This window comes from Rattus norvegicus, chromosome 1, assembly GCF_036323735.1.
Source record: "Rattus norvegicus strain BN/NHsdMcwi chromosome 1, GRCr8, whole genome shotgun sequence".
Classification (NCBI taxonomy): Eukaryota; Metazoa; Chordata; class Mammalia; order Rodentia; family Muridae; genus Rattus; species Rattus norvegicus.
In genome coordinates this window covers 50566537-50592300 of record NC_086019.1, presented here as the reverse complement: position 1 = coordinate 50592300, position 25764 = coordinate 50566537, and the positions used below count along the sequence as shown (strand labels likewise).

Genomic DNA, 25764 nt, shown 5'->3' with positions numbered 1-25764 from the left:
ACTAACTCCTAGGCCTCACCAGTCACTTGACAATCCACTACAGAAGGAATACAAGCCAATGCAGTTTCAAACTCAAAGAAGGTGTTCCGGATCCCTCGTGCAGAGTCAATGTCCTGATGCAGGAACTTGGGGGTCCCTGGGTAAATGTCACCATTGCAAATGAAACGGATGATGAAGGCTGTGCCTGTAGAACAAGAAAGCCACCAATCAGAAGGTGTCTCAGACTTAGGACAGTGAGGGCAACAAGAGGCCTCATAGCCATCCTGCGGTGATCACAAAGCAGGGAAGCTGGCTGTCAAGTAACCTGATGTCAACAGTGGAAGGACTGTCCTAGCACCACTGACTGATGTGACAAGCTTAGCAGGAGACCTGATCTAACCGCTCGCTCTTCCCATCAGAATGGACTCACGTCTCACATCTGTTTATCATCCCATCAGAAGACAGCAACTTTTGTCTTCTGACTTTTTTGTTTCGGGAAGCCTACTTCCCTGTCCCCCCTTTATGAGGTTAAAGAGGTAAGAACAATATCAAGGAGGCACATGGGTGTGCTGAACCCATGGTGCTAGCCCAAGCCTCACCACAGTCTTTTAGTGCTCCCCAGTCAATGCTAACAGAGCTAGGTGGAAAATGCTTTCAAAACTCGAGTCTCAAAAGAACATGAAAGAAACATGAGTAAACGTTCTTACTGTAAACCAGCAGTCAGCAACTGCAGAGCAAAGTGACTGCAGGAGGAAGCACAGTGCTTTGCACACTGACACAGGGCAGCTCTGTACGCATGAGCAGCTCGCTGAGACCGTCCACTCTGAAGAGAAGAACCATGGTCCCTCCGTACTCGCTAACTGAGCTTCCCTCCCAGAAAACCATCCTAGCCTCGAGCCTGAGCCCCTTCTACTCAGGGAAAGGGAAGACACCCCCGTGGATCACACTGAAGGCCTGATCACCCTCAAGGGACCAAACATATTTATGAACTTTGGTTAACTCTTTAGCCAACTACAATGATCCCTTCCCAACTCCAACTGCTGGCTCATGCCTGGAGAGGGCCTGGTGGAGATTCTTGTCACCAAGGAGCCTCACTCCCTTCTCCAGTGGAACCCCTTCCAGATGAGGCACTATTAACCTGTATTTACATTCTCAAAAGTTTATTTAAAATATTTTCAATTAGTTTTTATTTTATTTCTAACTGCCACACAGCAACTATACATTCATGGGGTCATGTGTGTCCTAAGTCAGTGTCGCCAGCTCTGTCCTTTGCCATACAGAACATTCCTCCTACCCTGCATACTGTTAGCCTGACTATTCACACTCTTCTCTAAAAGTTACTCTACTCTCTGCTTCGAGATCAAGTACTCACCATAGCTTCTAATCGTCAACAACAGGAAGATCTGTGTGTCTGACCATTACTAAACATGGTATTTAGCCATGCAAATTGCTTCAAATGTGAGGTTTTTCACTTGTTTTTTTTTTTTTTTAGAAATTTCCCACTGTGTGCCCATTTTCTCTAGGTATCTATCCATCTATCATTCATGGAAAATTTGGTTGATTTTATACATGGGCTGCTGTGAACAAGGCTGCAATAAATACACGCACTGTATCTGATGTGTTGAGTTCAAAACCACACTGGGGCTACTATATTATTTAGACAAATGTTACTTCATAACTGTTTTTCTTGGTTTTTGGTCTTGAGTTCTCTCTCTCTCTCTCTCTCTCTCTCTCTCTCTCTCTCTGTGTGTGTGTGTGTGTGTGTGTGTGTGTGTGTGTGTGTGTGTGTGTCTGCCATGGTGCACATGTGGAGAGCAAAGGACAACTTAATAGCATTGGTTTTCTCCTTCCACATGTACACAGGCTCCAGGTACCAACTTGAGTCATCTGCATCTAGTGGTTAATTGCCTTTACAGAGTGAACCATCCCATTGGTTCAAGGTATTCCAGTTATCAGAAGAAGGCCTCACATGTATTCCAGGCTAGCCGTAGACTTGAACTCCACCTCTCCACCTCATAAACACTGGGCATTGCAATCATGCATGGTGCTCTATTTGTAGCTGCTTCCCTAACAGCTGTACTAGCTGGCCTCTCCCTGAACCACCTGCTTCCTGTCAGGAGTAGCAGTTCTGGCTGAGAATCTATCTCTGTGCTTTTAAACTTACATACATACATACATACATACATACATACATACATACATACATTCATACATACATACATACAGCATTTAATGTATTGTTATTGTGACCCTTGTGCTGCTGAGTTACTTCTATGTTCAGAAGTAACTGTAAGCAAATGTTCCCTGCCATTCCATTGGTTCTCCTCACTCAACTGTGTCTTTATTGCATAAAATCTGCTTACGTCTGATGTAGTAAATGCGAAGAATTTTCCTATGTTGCCAATGTGTTCGGGTTTGCTCTGAACGGAGTAGTATTAACTGTGGACACTCTGTTTATTTCTGAATTTAGAGCAAACACTCCCTGTTCCATATGGTGGGTCATGACCTGCCTGTATTTCTATTTGGGGGGATTTTATTATGAGGATACGATATGAAGGTGTCATTCTGTCTTATTGTTGGCTCACAGTTGTTTACAGCAGTCCTTAATGATCATTTGTATCCTGTGGAATACACTGGTATCACAGTGTTGCATTCCCAGTATCTGCTCACTGGAATGTGAAGAAGGGAAAAGTAAGAAGCCTACAGTGTGGTGCACATCGTCTAGATGGCACACTCCACTCCCTCCCAGGCCCACTCAGATGGCTGGAGCATGGTGTGCAACCCATTGCACAAACCACTAAGACTCCAGCGGCTCAACGGCACGAAATGGCATCAGAGGGTCACTCTGCTGCCTATTACCAGTGTGACCTGAGAAGTAGCCTCAACCTGGGGCCCATTTCCTCATCTGTAAAAAAAAAGTCAACAGGTAACAGAGCCTAGAACAGAATCCAAGACCCCTGGATCTCACTCTGAGGCTACCCCTCAGGAACCACAGGCTCTATCTAGGTACAAGATCCTTCTGCCTTCCAGCACCGCGTGTGTACAGAGTAGCAGTAATTGAACACAAAAGAAGGATAAGTCAGGTGTGGTCGCCCAAGCCTTTGATCCCAGGAAGGCATAGGCCGGTAAACCTAAGTTGGATGACAGAGCCAGTCAGGTGAGCCAGGGCCACACGGTAAGAGCCTGTCTCAAGGGGACAAAAGAAAAAGGGAAGACTCACAGAGCTAGCATGAGAATCACCAGACAACACAGACACATCAGCATCAGCAGTACACTTCCCCTGCGGGGGTTATCCACTGGCATGACTGCTGTCATGATTAAGGGCTCAGAATTGACCTTTCGATTACTGACGAAATACATACTCACAGCTTAACGTCCCCAAACCATTACACAAGAAACTGTATCACCAAGGGGAAAAAAAGGGGGCGGGGGGTAATAAACTTAGGGAAAAGAAAAAGAGAGTAACTTACGACAATCGCCACCCAAGTCTCTTTAGCACCGACAGAAGTGCAACCGACCCACCTCTGAAGAATTGGAGGTGCAAGGTGAACAGAAGGGATGGGAAATACATGCACGTCCAAGTGACCCTCGGCTCACCTCTGTCAGAAGGAGAAGAGCCTTTGTAGGTCAGAGTGAGGAACCCCTCGGCAGACAACTGGAGGCTCTTCTCCATCCCGACTGGCCTTTCTGGCTTCAGATCCTTAATGTCTTTGATCTTAGTTTCTGCCTCACAGCCAAGGGCTGGCTTCCCTGCAACCGTTCCACAGGCAGGCATTGTACCACAGATATTGAACTGGAAGTCAAACAGAAAAAAAATTGTTCAGGCCCATTTAGATTCTAAGACGAACCACAGACAAGATCAGTAGAACCCAAAGTACCACTGGGCTGAGGATCTGAATCTCACTAGCAGTTTATCAACCTCAGGGCATCAGGGTCCTAAAGTCAGAAAAGCAAAAGCACAAGTCCAAATAACAACATGGACACAAATTCCTCTAAGGCTTAGTACATAGTGTTTTATTCTCTTATTTTACAGCCTTCTATCAGTAGATATAATTACTGCAAGTAATTATAAAGCTTACACTAGGGAGCAAAACAAACCACTTTCTTGTGTCTTTAATCGTGCAGAGAAGGGTATTTAGTTGGAGTCTAACTGAAAACAAAGTCAGGCCTCTAATTTCTTAAAGACGCTGACTCTATTTAAAGGCAGGTATGTCTGCTGTGGTTGTGTAAGAAGCAGCTCTGTGGGAAAAGCCACCAAATGTGCAGGGCAGCTGAACCCAGCAGGACAGGAAGGAGCAGAAGTCTACCCTTGCTGTGATGCCAAGAGAGTGGCTGGTGGGCAGTGTGGCCCAGTAGACAGGCGGGTCCCCTGAAGCATTTGAGCTCAGGTGGCCTTCCAGACAGTTACATTTCTACTTTATTACCCATTGGTCTATCACCTCCAACCTGTCACCTGCAGCCAAGAGTCGTGGCAGCACACTGGCTCCTTACAGTGTGGTTAGTGCACAAGAGAGGGCGTCACTGGTCTGCTTCTGGTGGACTCTTTATATAGCTCGTGTCCTAACTGTCACTCTGCTGGTGCTGCTTAGAAACTTCTAGACACACAGCAGCTGGTAAGGAGGGGAAGCTGCCCATCAACTGCATGAGGACTGTGGTGATGACTTATCTCATTACCCACTCCTGAGTTGGGTTTCTTCCTCTGGTGAAGCAGCTGCCCTCTCAGCCCTAAGGATGCCTGATTCCCAAACCACAGCCCAAATGATTTGAATGCAGATAGCCTTGTTTAAAACGATCTCGAATTTACCACATCACTTACCACAAAAGTCTTCCCAATGCCTAAGACCATGTGTCCTTGAGAATAGTTAAGTGGGCTCAGATTAAACACAAATCCGCTGTTGGGGTCCCTTATAGAGCAAGCCTACCAGAAAGAAGAAAGAAAATACAGTCAAACCAATTCTCCAAGAGTAAAACAAACATGAAGGCCCTCCCGAAACCCACATCTGCACTCGGCAAGCTACACTTGCTCATTTTCCGAAACCCACATCTGCACTCGGCAAGCTACACTTGCTCATTTTAAGTCTCTCTATATGGGCACAGCAGTGTGCTTGCACACAGTCCCTTGCCTGCACTGATGTGGGATGTGTGTGCAGAGGAATGGGACTCAGCCCATGACTGCTAAGCTACTACACAGCAGAGTAAGGCTACCACTACCTCCTAAGAGGAAAAAGGACAGGGGAGGGCAGGTGGGGCTAAAGTGACCCAGCAATGATTTTTAAACTAAAAAATAAAACTGAAGAATTACCTCTCGTTATGAGGGCACCTATGGGAGTATAACCAGGTTAACTCACAGACTGTCCCTCCCTTCCTCTAAGTTTGCTGTCAGCCTCCAATGACCACCAAGATCGAAGATGACTACTGGCCCAGAGCTGAGATCATGTATCAGGCCAGGCGTCTCTTCCAGACTCTAGTCTGGTAAAAAGTTAGGGAGGAAAAGGTCCTGCCATGAAGTAGGGCACACACAGTATCATAAAATACTGTGCTGGCCCAGGAGGGTGGCAAATAACTCAGAGAGCAGTGTACAGCTGGGCTGCCACACTGCACAGAATGCAGCCAGGAGAAGCAGCCCAAACAAGAGCAGCTGGCAGTGGAGAGATGCTGGGAATAAAGTGTGTGGCCTTCAGCAGAGAAGCATGAGGCACTTGGCTACATACTGGAGGTAAGGAAGGGCATAGCAGACACATGGGTCTATTCTAGGGGTGAGGTTGCATGAATCACTGAGTCCTATCCTATGTGCTAACTGTAACATCCCATGAAGCACTGGTTCCACCTAGTAGAGCAGTCACAGCAGACACATAGGCTTTACTCGGTCAATGGCATCACATGAAGCACTGGGCTCCATCCTGTGGATAAGGTCATAGACTTCAGGAATATTACTATATCAGATACTAGGATGTTCTGGAATGGAGCAATGTGAATCTGTCAGACCCCTGGCAGTGATGGAGAGCTCACTAGGATGCACGGGCATTTGGAAGGGACAGCTGAAGAGGGTTGTAGAGAGCCAGGAGTAAGATAGAAGGTCCTGGAGATCTAGGTACCAATGGCAGGGAGGAGGCAGAGGGTGGTAACACGTGTCAGAAGGGAGGGTAGGAAGCAACTGGAAGCCAGCATGAACATGGGCAATGTGACAACACGCATACCTGGTCTGAATCTGTGATCGTCTGGATGGGGCAGGCAGCCTCCGTGTTCCACAAGAAACTGACCACACATTCCCAGTTGAAAGTGAATATGGGATGGGAATTCTGAAAGGTCACAAGGGCAGAAAGAAATCAGCAGGACATCAGCATAGCAGTCAAGCATCAGGGCGTCAGGCTAGAATCCACCAGTGTCTACAATGGGTCAGCCCATGATGTACACCTCCTCCCTATACCACACTGTTCTCATTGCCCCTGCAGGGAGGCCATGTCATATGCATTAGCACATCTGAGCTCAGGCCAGCAAGCAGTGATGGGAAAGCTCAGCTGGCCTCCAGGCCTGCACACCAGAGTCCAGCAAGAGCAACCAGGAAGTTACTACAGCAGCTGGAATAAGTAAGGCAAAACTGCCTCGAGCGGCCTGGAGAGATGGCGCGAAGTGAAGAGCACTAGGTAGGTGCTCTTCCAGAGGACTGGGTTTCAATTTCCAGCACCCGTATGGCAGCTCACAACTGTCGTAACTGGAGTCTGTACGTTACAGAGACTGTAGGCAGAACACCAATGCACATAAAAATAAATATATCTTTAAAAAAAATGGCTGGTGTGTCAGGGAAAGGGCTGACAGCCAACAGGAAGGCGCACAAGGAGAGCTTCCATGTGGGGCACAGAACCTGGTTTTGTGACTCAGGTTCTAATTACATAGATTTGTGAGTATTACTGGCTTATAATACATGGGGTTTCAACAAAAAGTCTCCTCCACAAAAGCCGCACTCCATTCCATGAGTGCTGTCTCCATCACAGACAGCAATGGCTCTCACGGTTAGCTGACTGGACAGCACACCAAGACTACATGGAGGACTTTACTGGCATTATCCAGCTGGTCTCAGCCCACAGCTCAGAGTTCTTCCCGTACGCCCCATCCGCTCTCCTCATCACCCTGAGGACCCTGGCTCCCCAGGGTAAGAAAGACCCAGGTTCTAGCCTGTGGTGCACTCTGCCAGCCTGACCTCCTCTCTTCTCCCTCAGGAGTCTGACCAGGGTCCACACTGTATTCTAGGCCCATAGGCATAACCAGTTCAGCCACTGTGGGGAAATACTTGGAAAACTAAGAAGTGTCTGAAAGAATTTTCTGGAACTAAATACATTATCTAAATGACAGCAAAACAGGGAAAGAAAAGAATGGTCTATGACAGGGCTCCACATACCTAGGCCACAGCTGCCAGGCACAGCTGAAATGAGACCAACAACTGTCTACCTAAGGGGCCAGCACTCTTTCCCGACAAAACACACGAACAAACACCCAGCGTCCCAGAGCAGGTAGATAAGGGAGTATGTCTGCATGGATGGACACTGTCCTCAGTCACTGCATAACCTCAGCGAACAGAGCAAAGGGCAAATCTCATGTCTGCAGGGCACCCGGACACCAGGCCTCACATCCACTGGCCTGGGCCCCAGGACAGTCCAGAAGTCTACAAAGAACAGTGGTGCAAACCTTTAATCCCGCTCTGAGGTTGAGGTTTACATAGTGAGTTTCAGACAAGTCTGAGATCCTGTCCCCCAAAAAATCACAAAAACAAAAGAGGTGGGGGGGATGGAAGGGAAAATGGTGGCAGCAACTAGGCTGGGGAGATAAAAAATTCTAGATATAAGGCAGATGCCATAGCCCTCACCTTTAAGCCCAGCACTCAAGAGGCAGAGCTAAACGAGTTCAGGGCCAGCCTGGTCTACGTAGCAAGTTCCATGCTAGCCAGGGCCACACAGTGAGGCTCAAAAGATGACCCCAAAAAAGTTCTCACCATGGATTATGGTGACAAGTGCACAACACCCATGATAAATGCAATGTTCTTCATAACTAAAATGACCAATTTTGGGCGCTGGATGCCGTGCTGCAGTTTAAAACAAGGTATGGAGCTGTACACGCAGGCCTCGATGCTCGCCCTCTATTCTTGTGCAGCACTTACCATAGTTCCTCGACCACACACAAGATGGATCCTGGTGCTGTAGGTGGTTAGCCGGCCATCACTGGTGGTGCACGCAGAGCCGTTCACATACTCTAAGAGGAGGCTGCCGCTCTCCTCCACCACAGGGCCTGTCTTTGCAACTCCCAAGTTACTGATGGCCACAGTCTCTGCCAAGGAGCCCTGCAACAGAGTGTGGATTTGGCTTCCTTCCTCAGAAGTCAGCTTGCTGCTCATAGCAGTTTCTGCCGGTGAAGCGACCCTAAGAACTGTGTGAGCAGCCACTCGAAATGCAAAGGCCCTGAGTGGGGGAACCCTGAGTGGGTGCTGGCTGTACCCTGAGGCTGCTGTTGTGGTAGAGGACACACTCACATGCACATGGCCTCCAATGCCTCTGAGACACAGAGCACACCATTAGCATGGACAACAGCAAATGCTCACACTCTTTTTTGCAGAAGTCAACTTCTGGGTCTGTGTGCAACTTTCAAAGCCCACCACACATAAGGAGCACAAGAAAGGTGTGAACGTTCTGCCAGTAGATGACGAAGCATTCAGCACCGTGAGTAGCATTACCACAGGCACCTGAGCGTGTCACTCTGAGCAAAGCTCTAACATCCAGCTCTGGGGCACTGGAGGCCGAGCTACGGATGTCTGCAGAATCACTCAGGCACCTGAATTCAGGCCAGCATAACCACTAAGAGCTTTCGCTGCAAAGTACTAGATCAAGGGTGGCCAGCAGCCAGTGGCCGTTTTAAGTCTGAACAGTTTCAATGTCATGTGTGCTTGTGCAAGAGGCACATCCTCAGAGGCCTCACCTGGGCGACAGGAATGCTCTGAACAAGAGTTCCTTCACATACCAGGCCTCAGAGTGGAGGGAGAAAACATGGGAAAGACAGACATACCTCATTGTTTTCGTATTTCATCTGGCAAGCAGATGCATATCGATCACAGCCTGGCACAGGATTCAGAGGCCGGCACACGTTGAGGTAGTATTTCCTCCGTGTGAAATGTTCTCGGGAGTTTTCCATGGCATACCAGTTTCCTCCACGGCCACCTTCAAACTTCACTAGACTAGATTTAACACAAAAGTGTGCCTTACAAGGTGAGCCAGCTACGGCCAGCAGTTACTTCTCAGTCACTAGAGAAATGAAGTCACACTCGAATCAAGCCACATGCTGACCGACTCTCAGGACACGCCCTAACATTTGGGCAGTCCGAAGCTCCACATGCAGAGGACCCTGCCATCTCCCCCAGCACATTCACCTTACATGAGTCATTGTTGTAAACACTGAAGCTACACTGGGTGTTTGCTATGCCACAGATGTGACAAGACCAGACCACATCCACCTCTTTCAGTCTCTGTGTCCCTGCTCCTGCACCCTGGGCCACCACATTCCTACTGCTGTCAGCTAAGCCAAGTGCTCACCTGGAGAGGTCATATTGCTCCATCATGGAGGGGTCTGTCACCATGCACTCCAGGGGCTCTTCCGGGCAAGCATAACTGGTGTACCACCGGAAGTTGTAGGTAGAGTTGTCCTCTTCCTAATCCCAAGACAAGAAAGACAGGAAAAGATAGCACAGCGCCTCCATCTGTAACATCCCCAAAGACCCACAGCAAAACTGACCCCCAACTTAATATCATAACTGTGCCGGAACCTGTCCTTGGGCAAGGGAAATATCTTCTGCATGTTTTCTAACACGACGAACAGGACTGTGGAGTAGCATTAAGATAAATGCGTCTCTGAATAAGCACTAAACCAGTAACTACAAACTGCCTAGGCACCCTGAAAACTGTAAAAGGAATGATTACATGATGGTCTGGAAAGAAAAGCAGACTAATAATAGCTCTGTTCCTACAGAAAGAGTGGACAACTGGCCCAGGTATGGCCAGGAAAACTATCCAAGATAATTCCCACCTGATATTCTGGGAAGCCCACTCCAGCATCACGGTCACAGAGGAAGGTAATCAGTGTGGATCTCGGTGTGTGCTTTTCATTGTTATACAGCGTGCCATTCCTGTAGCTCAGCTGGATCATCCCATCATAGTACGTAAGCTTAGTATTACTCAGCCCCAAGTTCCAAGACTTACCACTAAAATGAACACAGAAATGTCAATCTGGGGGTGCCGTGGGGCAGGAGATCTCTAAGGCTACACAATTAGGGGCAAAAGCATGGTCAGACCAAGACACCGCAGTCCCTGGGAACCTTATACGCAGCTCTTTTGGCTGTAGAAGGAGAAAAGCAACACACACACACACACACACACACACACACACACACACACACACACACACAAACTTTCTCTCAGCACTACTGACCTGTAGTCAACTCAATTCATTAGAACTAACCCTATACAATAAGAAGAAATACATAAATATGTAAGAACTGTAAAGTTCAAAGTTCACAGGTGAGCATCAATAAGCCCAGACCTCTCTCAGCCACTAGGATAAGGCTTGGCCCCTTCTCTGGGAAGTTTAGGTCCTGGCATCCTGCAATTCTTCTGGCCAGGTCCTCTCAGTATTTAAATGCTTGCCAAGCAATAGTGTTCAAGGGAAACCTAACTACCCCTGTGCAAACATTCACTAGCCCACAATGCCAAAAACAAACCAGAATCAGAGTTCACTTGCCTTTTTGCTACCTGGCAGGCTCCTGAGTTTGACTGACACAGGTTCACGGATACAGGGCCACAAACATTTATGTAGAAGTCATACTTGTCTGTCTCAACTTTATATGCACCATTCTTCTTTGTGAGGAGTGACAAATCAAAAGAAAACCCTGAGTAACATAAAAACAGCACAGGTATGTCAGGCTAGTCATGGCATAGGGACAGGTGACCGTGCAAGCTTCTTAGAAAGAAATTATTCCCAGGGCAAAATGATGTTGAAGATGAAAGGTCACTTTACGTTTAAGCTACCATTCCTGAGTGACTCTCTCCTGTCTGGGCACAGGTCCTCACCATTGCCCTCTTCCACTGTGTGAGCCCTACAACCTTGTTCAAACAAGGTCTCACAAACATGGCATAGCCAAGCAAGATAACCAAACTATGACAGCCTTCTTGCAACTATCCTATCAAGGGAATCTGGCCTAGGACTCATCCAAAAGTCTTTCGAATGTGTGTGTGTGGATCCTCTTGTGCTCCAGTAAATCCAACACAGTCACAAATTCAAGATGGGCATTGCCATAGCTCAAACACACAACAAAAGATGCTTGGGATTTTGTCCAGTGGCATGAACAAAGTTCTAAAGCAGGTGACTCCTAAGTCACACTAAGTCTTTAGCAAGGCCACCTGTGGGCCTAAGGTACAGCAGACAACAGAGGCATTGCTTGGGCACAGACCTGCCTGAGCATCAAGGACAGTGCAGTTTTCTCCCTCCGTCTGCGACAGGACACAGGCAGCAGCTGTGTGCCACTCAAACTCATAGGAGCAGCCATCGGGCCCTGCAGCTCTCAGCACTGGAGCACTTTCCAGATCACCTGTGACAGCAGGGGAAAGAGGAGGAGGAAAAACCATCAAACGCTATCTGCTGACTCTAAAAACATTTTCCCTGTTAAAAGTCGTAGGAAAGGGGTTGGGGACTTAGCTCAATGGTAGAGCACTTGCCTAGCTCCGAAAAAAAGAAAAGGGAAAAAAAAAAGTTGTAGGAAAGAGGAGGCTAAAAAATGGTCATTCGGAGCTGGAGATGTGGCTCATACAGCAGAGTGCTTGACTGGCTAGCATGGCCCTATGTCCCAGCCCCAGCACTGTATAAACAGGCATGCAGCGCCTGCCTATCTACAATCCCAGTTCTTCAGAAGGTGGAAATGGGGACACAGAGATTCAAGTCCATCCAATTGCTTAGAAAATTCAAGGCCAGTCTCAGCTATGTGAAATCTTGTCCTAAGAAAGGGAGCTTCAGGGAAAGGAGTATCTTACAAATACTATGTGATTTTATGGATAGAAGTTGCCTAGAATGGGCAAGTCCACAAACAGGCAAAACAGTTGGGTGCCAGATGCTGGGGACAGAACTCTGGAGGACTATTATTTCCAAGACGACAGGTTTAAGTATGGAGAGATGAGCAGCGATCACAGCCGCAAACACCCAACAGCACTCCCCTACCTCTCTGAAAACAGCTAGGATGATTTATAAGTTTGGTGTTATATATAGTCTACCACAATAAAACAAGAAACAAAACATCCCTCGCTTGTGTCCTCCCACAGCTGCGAATTTACACAAAGGAAAATTTATGGGGTGGGTGTAGAGAGGATATGGAGCATCTAAATTCCCAGCAGTAAAATGCTTTAAAATAATAAGCCTGGGCACATCAACAAGGAAACCCCTAGACATCATAAATAGAGCTGAGGAGCATGGAACACACTGGATACAGCATCCTGAGAACACTGAAATACATGCACAAATGCAGTCTTAGCAAAAAGAGCAGCAACTTATCAGGAAAGGGATAACTACGGTTGAGATGCTGCAATCAAGAAAATATTTCTAAGCCATTTATGATCCCCTTGTGGAGGAAATTCAGCACTCCACACCCTGGATCCTCTGACAGTCCTTACGAACAGGATGTCATGCAAAGACTCACGACTCCTTTGGAGTATGTCAACACAGTCTCTGTGGACAGCATATGGTTTCTCCATTTCTAGGCTGATAGCCCAGACTTGATTCCCATTACCAGAGACCAGAACTAGGAGTGCTCAGCACCGCCCTCCCACCCCAGCCCTGCTGCAGACATGATGGAGAATTGTATGACTCTTCTGTGACTTTACCTGGTTTGCACACAAATGTGATGTTAGTTGTTATTTTCTTATCATTACCACAGTCATCGCCATCAGAGTAAGAGAGCTGAATGTGTCCTTTCTCTTTTGTAGGAGAAGAGACAAATTTTCCTAGATTTTTACTTCCACTCTTATCTGGGGGGAAAAAAGAAGGGAGAGTGGGAAATCCTCATCATGTAAACCTTAGAAAGTAAACCAAGACTCGGCCGAATGCCAGCAGGTCTCCAGGATCTTAGCCCACCTAATCTGACTTTGATGGACAAAATAATCAGTCACATTGAAGTCACCTCCTGCCTTAGCAGGGACATGTTGGAAACGACACATAGGATTCCCTAAAGGCATCTTAAGGATGGGTTGTGCGGGCACCATCACTATCTGTAAAAGACACTATTCCACATACAGGGCTTCGGCTGCCCTTAGACTTACATCGGCAGCTGGGGAGCACAGCCCAAGACACAGGCTTTACTCATGACCAAGCAGAAACTCACACCTGTGCGGGTAGAGTGAATCCCTGCCTCAGCTACTTTTTGAAGATGTCTATGTCTGAGCCCTCAGTAAGACAAAGACTTTGGTTACTCTGAGACACATCTCTAGCTCTGAATGCCAAGGTAATCCCCGAAGTCCAACCAAGCCTCACTATTTTCTCGTCCATGTTTCTAACAGATTCTCCTTACCCTCCTCCTGGCATCTTCAAAGTACACCTTACCAGACACACACTGAAGCTCAGTGTCTCTTAAGACAAACACCTCTGCGACATACAAGACAAACAATGACAGCAAGAATAACACCCAGACCTGCTGCTCAGCTCAAGGCTCCCTTAAGTGTCTGCCCAGAGACTGTTGAAAATTCAAAATTAGCTTTACAAGTACTAACAGCATTATTCTGCAAAGGGGTCTGAAGAATTCTTCAAATGTCTACAAAATGAAGACAGATCATCGAGGATTTTCCAACATGGTTCTCTGTGCCTAGTTACACCTCTGCCAACCTCAGGACTTCAGAGTACACTGGCTTTGACCCTGAAACTTTAAAATGCTTATTGTCCTTAGTATTTACCCAAAGGCAGGATGCTTAAGCAAACCACATTTTAGGTCTCCCCCAAGGAAGCAGCTGGAGCCCACACCCCCTCTGAGGTAACTCACCCACAGCACACACGGCAGCACCTTCAGGACAGTTCTTGGCCTTTCCCGCCTGCAGCACCCGGTGACAGACATTGATGAAGAAATTCCTCTTTTCTGACTCAGCCTGGCTGCCATCCACTGCTTCCCAATTCTGTTCTGATTCTGCAGTCAAACCCAAAGTCCTTTAGTTGAAGACAGTGACTTTTTCCTGTGGTCCCACTTAAAATAGTGACTACGCCAAGGTCACACTATCTCTAGCACTCGAGAGTTATGGAGTCTCCATTCCCACCAAATGTGTCAGGAACAGACCATTCCCCAAAATGCCCTCTGAAGAAACCACAAACTTCTCCCAAACACTACAGTACAAAACCAAAGATTGAACCACATGAGAAGGCCAGCTGCTGTCCTGAGCCTAGTGAAAGGGCACGGGTCACATGCTGAGCTTCAGGTCCCACAAGAGGCCTCTGCAGCTAAGAAAGTGTCTACCTCTTCTACACAGGTTGACTGGGAGCAGGGTGGAAAGTCTGGCTCACAGATCGTAAGGATGGGTGGTGTGTGTGTGTGTGTGTGTGTGTGTGTGTGTGTGTGTGTGTGTGTGGTTGGGGGGGGTAGGGGAGATCACAACTGGGTGTTAAGGGTATCGGGCAAAGAAAAGAACGGTCATGAGAATGTGCCTACATCCCATAAACTGGCCCTGAAGGAGACACAAAGGCGTCCACACATTCATATCTGAAATGACCCCTTGGAAAGTTGGAAACCACAAGTAACATCACAGAGCTTGCCAGTGACTACACACAATGTCTTTGGAAAGCTAGGCTCCCAAGTCTACACGTGGCCTACAGATACACTCAGAGAGACATCATGTATGTGTGCCCAAGCTTCCCACAAAGAGCTGGGCATTGGCTGCATGGGGTATGGGCTACCACCTCCAGGGTGGGACTTTCTGAATTCCCAGCTCACAACATCCTCTGGGATATCTGGATGCTACAGAAACACTCCAGGTTCCTCAAAAGCCAGACCACGGCACAGTCTACTCAGTGCATTAAATGCACCTCTGTACCACCCCTCAAGATCCCAGTCTGTGCCTTGTACCACACTGATACTTAAAACACTAAAAACAAAAGTGTCTCCCTCTCTGTTTCCTAATGGCAACTGCAATATGATCAGCCATTCACGCTCCTTATTGTCAGGAATTCCTTGCTGTGATGGACTGTATCCCTCCTGAAACTGTAAGCAACACACCCCCTTTCCTTTAGAAACAAAATCAAACCCCGAAAATGTCATGTTGTTGTATGTAACTGAGAAGTACACACACTCGCGCACACACACACACACACACTCACACAGAAGGGAGCAGTGCTGATTGGAGTCCTCCCCCACACAGTCCTGCTCCTGGAGAGCTTTCTGAAGACCGAATTGGCTAGAGCTACATGATTCTTAGCAGGGTTCTATTTCAGAGATTAGAACTTCTTCCACAGTGCAGAAACCCAACCTCTCATTAGCACACCTACATAAGATTCGACCCCCACTTCCTGAAGCTATTTAACTCCTACAGAAATTCCCTATGCTCCTGCAGCTTCCAGGATGCTTACCTAGTAAACTGTGAAGATGACTCTAAAGCTATTGGCTAACACAGGTAATTTACTGTGGACCCCCATCTTGTCCTAAACCGGACAGACATACAGGAGATATTCCTTTTGAGGCCTTTTCAGAATGGCCTCAAAAGACAGTGGGACAGTGAGAGCTGGCTCTGAAGCAGTCATTCTCTCTTAGGGAATGCAAGGCTCCTATAAACTGACTCTCATTCATCTCTTCTATTTTTGTCAAGATGGCACCCATTTTAGCAGTGTGACATGTGGGCTCTCAGCAGTAGTTAGTTGCCCAGCACCTTCAGCATAACACACGCTCTACCAGTTTCTGCAATGAAGCCCTCAAACTGACACACACTGTGATTCACCAAGCCATCCATGCTGGACAACTCTCCCATGGCTACAGATCAGAGGTATGCTGATCCCCTTTCAGTGGCAGGAAAGAGGGAAAGTGGCAGCCATATGAAAGGATAGAAGTTCAGGATGTAGACATAGCAGAGACCCAGCTCCACCAATCCCCTCAGTCATGACGGAAAGATTGCTGGAGAATCTGTCTCTAAGCACAGTGCACAAGACAGGTCATAGCAGGCCCTGTAAGCTATAACTGAACCAGGAAGGTGAGCCAAGACAGCTCAACTAGAAAAAGTGAGGCTCAGATGCAAGTAGGTCACCTCCCGATTCAGTGTCCCTTATATGTTATACTATGGCTAGAAAGGAACTCGGCCATGACTCAGCTGGCAATTAAAAATGCTTCCCCAAACCACCGTGATCAACTGTCTCTCCTGTGAACACGGGGACTACTATTCCCAGAAAGGTAAGCGATACCTGAGTGACGAGCCAGCACAGACAGGTCGTAACGTTTCTTGCCGTCGATGGCCCCGCAGAGGAGATCTTCCTTCTCTTTTACACAGGCATATTTAGTGTCCCACGTGAAGAAGTATGTGCAGTCCACCTCACCTGTGAACACAGGCTCTCCTCTCCCATCTTGACCTACACATACAAAGCCACAGGAAAGCACACAACTTGGTGACATGACCCAAACCCAGGAATTTCTGAAGAGCCAAGAAAGCAGCAGCAATCAGTATCAATCAATGTCAGCTGTCCAGCTAGCCGTCCAGGGGCTATCTTAGTGTAGTGTGCTCTAAGTGTCAGGGGGGAGGTGGAGAGAGTAAGGGCCACGGAGCACAGCGGATGTTTTGCTGCTCCAGGCTGCAGTCACACAGCAAAGGACTCAGCAGGAATACAGAGAGAAGAGTACAGAAACCAGAACCCCAGTTCCAAGAATATAAGCTAATGAGTGCGCAAGGCCTGAGGTCTCCCCAACACCTACACCAGGGAGGCCAATGGAGGCAGAAGCACAGAGCAGTTCCTTGTTCAGCTAGAGGAGGCAGGACCTCACACTCCTCCACAGGGTAAAGGCACACTCCCAACGCTGGCTGCACCCACACTTGCAACCTTTCAGTGTATGTGTCTGTAGGGCCATACTAGAGTCAACACCACCTCCTCCTCCACCCACAGAGGCCCCATGCATTTGCCCAGAACAGCAAAGCTTGGTCCTCACATCTCCCTGGCTTAGGATTGGGCAGAGAACTGCCCTCCCTCTGGAAATCCTATCCCTCGGCCTTTCCCAGAGATGGCCACTGGCACAAAGCTGCCCTTTTTTCCACTGTTGGTGGTTTCATAATCGCAGCCGGCTGTACCTCCCATGTGTCAGCCTGCATCCTTGAGGTGTGTCTGAGCAGTTTCATGTTCTAAGGAAAGGGGAAATTAGGTTTTATAGCCAAAAGCAAATGAGTTCTCAAGTGTAATTTCTATAAAGTCTTGAACTAAATCACTAGGATTGGAAGACCAAAAGCAAACCTATCCCGAGTGGAACGTGAGCCAGAGCCAGACAGCAACACAGTAAAGCAAAGCAAATGTGGAAATGACCGTCTTAAAGCCATGGCGCTCAGCCTTCCCGATGCTGTACCCTGAATAGCGGTCCTCACGTTCTGACTTCCTAATGCTGTACCCCTGAATAGCGGTCCTCACATTCTGACCCGCAGCCATAAAACTATTCCACTGCCATTTCATAAGTGTAACTTTGCCACTGTTATGAATGTAATATAAGTATCTGATACGCAGGATATGTGATGTGTGACCCCTGTGAATGGGTCACACACAGGTTGAGAACCGCTGTTAAAAAAGGCTTTCTTTGTAATGTTCTTTGTAATGTTCCCTCCTACTTGCATATCTGAAACCTCTTGGAATAGAAAGGAAAGATGAAAAACCAAAGGCTTTTGGCATTCAATTCCAAGCTTAACTCACTAGACTTTACTTTCACATTGTTGTGGTCTATCAATCTTCTATCCTCTTATCTGTCCTCTTCTGGCTTTATCAATCCACCTTCCCGGCATCCCGAAAACGAGACCAGCCTGTGCTCTGAGGCCTCAGCTCAAGCACTAGTAAAAGCCCTGAATAAGTGGGCTTGGGAAGCAAGGCTTCGGCAGTCTTGGGAGTCACAGCACCTGACAGTGTAACCCAAGCAGCAAGAGAGACGAGCCCAGAGAAGCTGGCACCCAGCCTGGTGTCTGCTGGCTGAGGACACAGAAGCAACAGCAGGCTTTGTGGCCTAGGGACCTGGGACAGAACAGGATCCAGAATTCCAAGCAAGTTGCCTAAGGCCCATTCCAAAGAAATGAGTAGAAGGAAAATGGATCTGGGTGTGGAGAGGCACCCAACAACCAGTCTATTTTCTCATCAGCCTGAGGCACATTACAGCCATACAAAGATGGTGTCACCCTATATGACGGGAATGAGCTTTCCTGCAGTACATGAGCTTCACCAGCTTATAGGTGACCTTGCAGCTGAAGACACCTCTCCTCTGGATTGCTGTCCCTTGGCTATCCCAGAACCAGCTATATCCCCTCTGTCCCCTCTGTCCCACAACCCCAATGACCTGGATGACCTAGAGCCTCCAGATAACAAAACTCTGCAGTCAGTCTTCAGCTTTAGCACTTTACCCTGCACTTAACCATAAAAACCCTTATCTCTACTTCTGGTCTGTGAACTCCCAGGGAGCCATCTGTCACCATCAGGCCCCTGTGGAGAATGCCTGAGCAAACAGCATGAAAGCAGGCAAGCTCTGAAAGTGATAAGAAAGACCCAATGGAAAAGGAAGGCCCCAGTAAGCCACAGCCCTCAGGGCTTTCTGAGTCTTGTGGTTCACAGCTCCCTAGCCCAGCTCCTGACCTAACTATCCTCTGCTTAAAAACTAGCCAGTGTATGAGAACATAACTCTAGGCACAGTGGTTGCTTCCAGATCCTACTATGAATCACACAGGAACTGGACCATGATCAAACCGTCCAAGGCTGACCATAGAAACATACAAAACAAACACACTCAAGGGCAACAGCCATGAGAGCTTGGGCCAGTTGCATACAGATGAGAATGGAAACCAGGCCTAGCCACAGAACGAGAGCCTAATGTAGAAGCAAGTCAGCCAGCGGTGCCTGAGGCGGGGCCAGAGGGGCTTAGACAGGACAGACCTCTAATGCTAGAACGTTATCATCTCCCTACAGGTGCCAGGGATGCCTAATATCAGACATGAAGAGAGACAAGCCAGTGACTCAGGGGTGCCTCTAGTCACCCAAAGGGAGTTGGGACTTCAGCTTGGACCCTCCCAGGGACATCCCAAGATTCCCAAATTCAAACTCTACCAGTCTATCACCTTCAAAGGATTGTTTAAGGAAAAAGTGGACAGACTTGAAGGAATGGAGCTGAAGCCGCCTCTGCTGGGCCCCCCTCCTCTGCTGAGTGAGCCTGCAGCAGAGTCCAAGACACAGACTCTCCCAGCAAACCCAGCGCTGGGCAGATTCCCAAAACAAACATGGAGAGCAGAGAAAGATGGAAACAGGATGTATGTATGCATCCTGGAGGGGGAGAGAAGGGAGGGAATTACTGCAACAGAAAACCCTGGGGACTGAAAGTGGCCAGGCCCAAAGGCAGTTAACTCACTCCCTACTCAGCACCCTACTTCCAAGAAAAGACACCTGGGTGCACACACAAGCCACTAGCACAAAGCAGGGGTGGGCAGTGCACACTCTCACGCACAAAGCAGGGGTGGGCAGTGCACACTCTCACGCACAAAGCAGGGGTGGGCAGCACACACTCACTCACCTGCGGTTTTGTTGCACTCAAAGTTTATGACACTCATCCGCTGGAAGCCGGAACTACACTCATCACCTCCAGAATAGATTAGGGTGAGATCTCCATCTGAGTACCTAGGTTGTGAATATACAGTGTTTTATAGAACCAAGAAAGAAACTTGAAGTTTAAAAAGCTGCTTTGTTAAGCCTTTTGCATACCACCCACAAATCACTCCTGACATGAACCAGCAGGCTCTGCCGCCAGCTGGGCAAGCGCCCTGCGGAAATGAGTTCCAAATGTTCGGGCTGTCGGCCCCTTGCTGTAAAGTAGTAACGGCAGGGAGGGAGGGCAGCCGCTTTGCTGGCAAGCAGAAAGCTGCTCTTGCTGTCGCTCTGGGATTTTATACAACATAAATAATGCCCACATGTCAGACGGCCTGGCTAGGAACATCCAAAACCACCATCTATAAGATTTGGTGTAAGACTCAATTTCAGAAAACTGCATCTTCCTGCCTTTGTGAAGCCAACTACCAACTTAAGGTTCTAAGAATTACAGCAGGGTTTTAAGCTACTTAAACTTATGTATAACACCAATGGTATTTCAGATTCCCAAACTGCCAGAAGAGACAAAAAGGGTTGGGGGTTGGGGGTGGGGGGCTGAGGGAGGGAACACAAAAACAATAGCCACATGAACTGTAAACTACCTAAATTCCCTATAATGTTCTTAGTAACAATACATTTACAAACCAATAGTCCTAACAGATGTGCACTTATCAGAGTCAGGAAACCGTCCAACTGCTCAGGGACAAATGGCAACTTGCCAAAGTGCACAGGAAGCAGAGCTAGGCTCTGACTTTCTTGTGCTCAGGGCAAATGGGAAAAGGAAGAGGAGGGCAGAGCCATGGCTCACAAGTACGCACAATGCACTTGACTATCACCCACCGGAGTGTCTGGTTCTGGTGTCTTCCTGCTATTTTGACTTGAGTGGAATCCACCTTTTTCTCTTGACAAACAGCAGCCTCTTTGTTACAGAGTGAGACCTTTGTGTCCCCACAGACATTCATAAAAAACCTATATTCTCCTCCATCAGCTACATAGGGGGACCCTAGAGAAAACACAAACCAGCAGAGTGTTTGTTCACCCATCAGAAAATGTAGTGTTCTTTTAGGTAAACCCAAGCCCATCTCTCCCAGCTAGGCTCCTCCTATAAACACTGGAGGGAACAGGGGCCCACACACCTACCTTCTTCATGCTGGGCCAAGGGACTAAGGTCAATAGCAATATCATGCTGCTCACTGCTGAGGGAGCAGGTTTCACTCTCCAAGTAATCTCTGTGGCAGGCATACTCAGTGATCCACTCAACTTCATAGCGACAGTTGGACTTGGCAGTGAGTTTAGGAATGGTGCCCTATGGGGAGCAATGTTAAAGGATGCAATCCGAGTTTTATGCACAATTCGTACATACTTCCCATATTCCAGGAAAGCCCAAGGACAGACTGTTAGAACTCTGTATGTGCCTGCATGGGTATGCACATGTGTGCTATTTGAGAGCAGGGAGTGGGAGAAGCATGTATGTATGCGGGTGCGCACACCCATGTGTTTGGGAAGCATGTATGTGTGTGGGTGCACATACCCATGTGTATGGGGAGCATGTATGTATGAGTACACTCACCCATGTGTATGAGGAGCATGTATGTGTATGAGTACACTCACCCATGTGTATGAGGAGCATGTATGTGTGTGAGTACACTCACCCATGTGTATGAGGAACATGTATGTGTGTGAGTCCACTCACTCATGTGTATAAGCCACATGTCAACCTGAGATGTGTTCCTCTAGTATTTCCCACCTTACTTGTTTGTGTGTGTGTGTGTGTGTGTGTGTGTATGAGAGAGAGAGAGAGAGAGAGAGAGAGAGAGAGAGAGAGAGAGATCCGCCTGTTTCCTAACATACCCTACTCCCAGCACTGAGGTTACAGACATAGGTGTCTGAGGTTCAAACTAAGATCCTCATGCACAGAAAGCAGTTTGCTGGCTGGGCCATCTCACCATAATCTAAAACTTTTTTTAACCTTTTTTCCTCCACTGGACTTGTAACTGTACTTAGTTGTAACCCTTTCAGATCACCCTGAGTAACACCAGCTTCACTTAACAGGTCCACTCTGAACTGTGTCACTGGAGAATCATTACAACCCTGGCAGGCATTGTGGGTGGCTCCCAACCTTGTGGCTGAGGAATATTGCCATGCGAGAGCACCGCCATCTATTGCCTTCCAGATCCCAGCATGATCATGCACACCTATTATGCCAGCACTTGAACACTTAGCTCTGTGGGTTTGAGGTAGGCCTGAGCTGACTTACGCAGCAAGACCCTCTCAAAAGAACGAAATGTGGGCTGAGGAGATAGCTCAGTCAGTACTGTGTCTGCTGAACGAGCATGGGAACCTGAGTTGAATGTCTGTGCCCTTTAACAAGCCATGTGTGATTGTGTGAGAGTATACACCCTGGACACACAGTGCTGAGGAGGAAGCGTCCCTGAGGCTCAATGGCTGGCTAACCTGGAAGAATCCGGTAAGCCTCAGGTCTCAGTGAGAGACCCATTCTTGAAATAGCAGGGTAGACAGCTACTGAAGAACAACACGCAGGGTCCTCTGGCCACCATACACAACATAAGCACACGCACTGTGCACACAGTACCCCCACACACACACAACATAAGCACACGCACTGTGCACACAATACCCCCCCACACACAACATATGCACACGCACTGTGCACACAGTACCCCCACCTTCCCCCACACACACACAGCAGCAGGTGGGATGGTTCAGCAGGTAAAGGTTCCTACTGCTAAGCTTGGCATATGATCTGAGTTCCATCTCCAGGACACCCATGGTAGAGGAGAACCAAGCTGTCCTGACCTCCAGATGTACACCCTCACACATGCATGTGCAAATAAACAAGGGTAACTTTAATGACTCTTTTAAGAAGGTGCTCCAGATGAAGCTAAGATTTCTCCAGTTCAGGTTGGAGAGATGGCTCAGTGGTTAAGAGCACTGACTGCTCTTCCAGAGGTCCTGAGTTCAAATCCCAGCAACCACATGGTGGCTCACAACCATCTGTAATGGGATCTGATGCCCTCTTCTGGTGTGCCTGAAGATAGCTACAGTGTACTTATATGAAGACAGCTACAGTGTACTTATATATAATAAATAAATCTTTAAAAAAAAAAAAAAAGATTTCTCCAGTTCAGCAAATGTACTCTACCACCTTGTTCTCCAGTCTTTGGTAGGAACTAAAGAGGAAGCCTGCAGGTTTCCAGCTCATGGGTCAGTGTCTCCTGTTTAACTCTTAGAGAAACTAAGCCACTGGACTGAGGACCAGGAAGCCGTACTGCTTCTAGGCACCTAAGTTCCCTCAGGATTTTCTAAGCACCTGCTAGAGACCAGTCATGGTTCACAGCAGATCACACAATTAGCTGGCAGAACTGCAGGCCCAACCCTCCTCTGCTTCCCAGCATAAGTCTCAGTATAGCCTGCCAAGGAGCTGCAGAGCTGAGTGGCGAGATAACACCAGAGACGCACATACTACGCAGCCAGCCGCGTGCATGGCCAGAAAGCAGGCCCAGGTGGCATGTGTGCTGTGAGAAGAGGAGAATAACTGATCGCTAATAGGCAAAACCATTCCCAGGGCAGGGAGGAGAGGTGGAAATTTTCTACAACTAAATTGTGGTAAAAGATACAACTTAAGCAAAAATGCTTAAGGACCCATTGGCTTATACAACAAAACAGGTAAATTTTACAATACATAAAAATCCAATGATCTGTTTTAAAAAGGATACAACAAGAAAAATACTTATTAAATACCAGCTGCTAGAGCACTCAACAAGTCAACAAACGTTGTACAAACTTCCAAGGTCTGTGGTGGTCAAGCAGAGTCAACACAAACACTCTGTCCAGGCAGCAGCTTGAAGAACCACCTCAAGGCCCACAGACAACACCAAGAGATGCCTTGGGGGTCTTGGAGGAGGAAGGAAACAAGCAGACTTCTGGTACTTAATCATTCTGGTAGAAACTGTTTCTTACCAAACACAGACCCCCCCCCCCCAAAAAAAAAGAACTGAACTGCAGCCTAGAGCAGCTCACCGGGATGAGATTCCATGTCTATACACACAACTGCAAAGTGCACATGAACCCTCCTCACATACATTCGGTCATCAGATGGTAGCCATCAAGCTGACAGAGATAGGAAAACTAGACAGGGGTGCTCAAAGGCAAGGTAAGCATCAATTTGGCTTGTATCCCCATGACCTCCATACATGTACCAAACAGGTCAGTGACTGACCTAAAATCAGAGCAAACTCCATGTATATTCAGCAAAAAAAAATTCAGACTTCTATCTACTACAAAAGGGCAGACACATACCAAAACAAACAAACAAACCCCTCCTTTTCTCACTTGATTGGCAAACAAGCCTGGACAAGGCTCATGAAGATGACTCAAGTGACTCATGACATTCTGAGGTGTAGTGTGAACACTTAGGTCAAACGAAAGAGACAAAATGGAGGACCTTCTGCTTACTGTCCTGACATCAAGATGTGCTGATGTGAACACTTTTGAGTGTAACCAGCAGTGCCCTGGGATCAGGTGACCCATAACACTTAGAAGCAGGGGCTAGAGGGTCTGAAGAAAAAAAAAAAAAATCCAGGCTCCAAGAGTCATGCAAAGAGACCCTTTTGGTGACCTCGTCTCCCAGCAGATCTCCTGCCAATGCCCTGGCTCTGATCCTTGTGGGTGTAGAGTGTCCAGCACGCTGATCGACCTGGCTAAGCAAAACTGAGGCTGCACCAATTAACCTTGTCACTCTCAAAGGACATATGCAGTGGAGCCAAGATCCCCTCAATGACCTCCCCAACACTGGGTGTGGACACGGACACGGGGGTTGGTTGTGCACTGGGACATCAGACTTGCAACCTGCCTGGTGCCACTACCTCTAGCAATGGTCCCTGAGTGATCTCTGCCACTGGATGGTGGTGGCGTCACTCAGAGGTGGACTGTTAGGTTGTTAGGCTTATTTCACATGAGTTATCCTCCCTTTTATTACGTATGGACAATAAACTATGCATTCAAAACAGACACCTGACTGTCTGCCTCTCTCTGAGACTTAAAAGCAACTCCTCAGCAAAGCAGTTGTTGGCATGCCCAAGGCCCTGGCTCTCAACCCCAGCCACAAGCACATAAATAAATGAAATGAAAATTAAAGCGGCTAAGAGAGTGGTCAATCTGCCTGTATCTGTGAGTGAGAGGGATGGCAGGCAGGCAGGCAGGAAATAAAATGGGAGACAGGACTGATTTTCTCCCACAGGAATCCCAAGCTTCAAGGCTGGGAAGACAGCTCAGTTTGTGATGTTACTGCCATTCAATTTTGATCTCCAGAATCTACTTTTTAAAAACCAGACATCGGGAAGCACAGACGCTGTGGTGCACAGCTGGAATCCCAGTGCTGGGAAGGCACAGACAGGCAGATCCCTGAGGCTAGGAGATCCCTGAGGCTTCCTGAGCAGATGGTCAGCATAACTGGTTGTGGGAACCTCAGGAATGACATCCTAGGTTTTCTCTGGTCTTCACGTGTACCTACAGACACAAACTAAACTCATACATAGGGCACATATCACTTGGGCAAATCTGTGGGTGGGGAAATCACATCTTTAAAGTCACAGAGGGACAAGTCACTTACCTCTCTCCGCTCAGATGGGCACACAAATGTTACTGTCACTGCAGGGCTGTGACCATTACAGAAGTCTGGCTTTTCTCCTTCTTCCTTAACATAAGTCAGAACGAGCCTGCACAAAAGCCATGTGGAGAAGTTACATTACATAAATGTAAGTTACATTCCAATAGATGCACTGCCCTACAAGTCAGCAGTGAGTGGTAGGGTTGGGTAGCAGAGGAGAACAATTAAACAACTCCACCATATTTTCATGTTTTAACAAGAACATAAAAGTATAAACTTCAGTGTAACTTCCTGTTGAAAATCAA

General features: G+C 47.7%; 1 protein-coding gene across 1 annotated transcript in view; it reads right to left on the bottom strand.

Annotated features, from left to right (window-relative positions):
* The window catches only part of Igf2r (insulin-like growth factor 2 receptor), an 88388-nt gene that overhangs the window by 22965 nt on the left and 39659 nt on the right, over window positions 1-25764 (bottom strand). The window contains exons 7-23 of the mRNA NM_012756.2: window positions 25463-25568; window positions 20971-21136; window positions 20671-20833; window positions 19760-19863; window positions 16426-16590; window positions 14033-14173; window positions 12885-13028; window positions 11465-11602; window positions 10756-10903; window positions 10045-10219; window positions 9555-9670; window positions 9031-9199; window positions 8132-8311; window positions 6177-6278; window positions 4796-4897; window positions 3577-3772; window positions 20-184 (exon numbers count right to left, since the gene is read on the bottom strand). Coding sequence (NP_036888.2) covers window positions 20-184; window positions 3577-3772; window positions 4796-4897; window positions 6177-6278; window positions 8132-8311; window positions 9031-9199; window positions 9555-9670; window positions 10045-10219; window positions 10756-10903; window positions 11465-11602; window positions 12885-13028; window positions 14033-14173; window positions 16426-16590; window positions 19760-19863; window positions 20671-20833; window positions 20971-21136; window positions 25463-25568 — 2480 coding nt within the window. The remainder of the gene's footprint in view (window positions 1-19; window positions 185-3576; window positions 3773-4795; window positions 4898-6176; window positions 6279-8131; window positions 8312-9030; window positions 9200-9554; window positions 9671-10044; window positions 10220-10755; window positions 10904-11464; window positions 11603-12884; window positions 13029-14032; window positions 14174-16425; window positions 16591-19759; window positions 19864-20670; window positions 20834-20970; window positions 21137-25462; window positions 25569-25764) is intronic.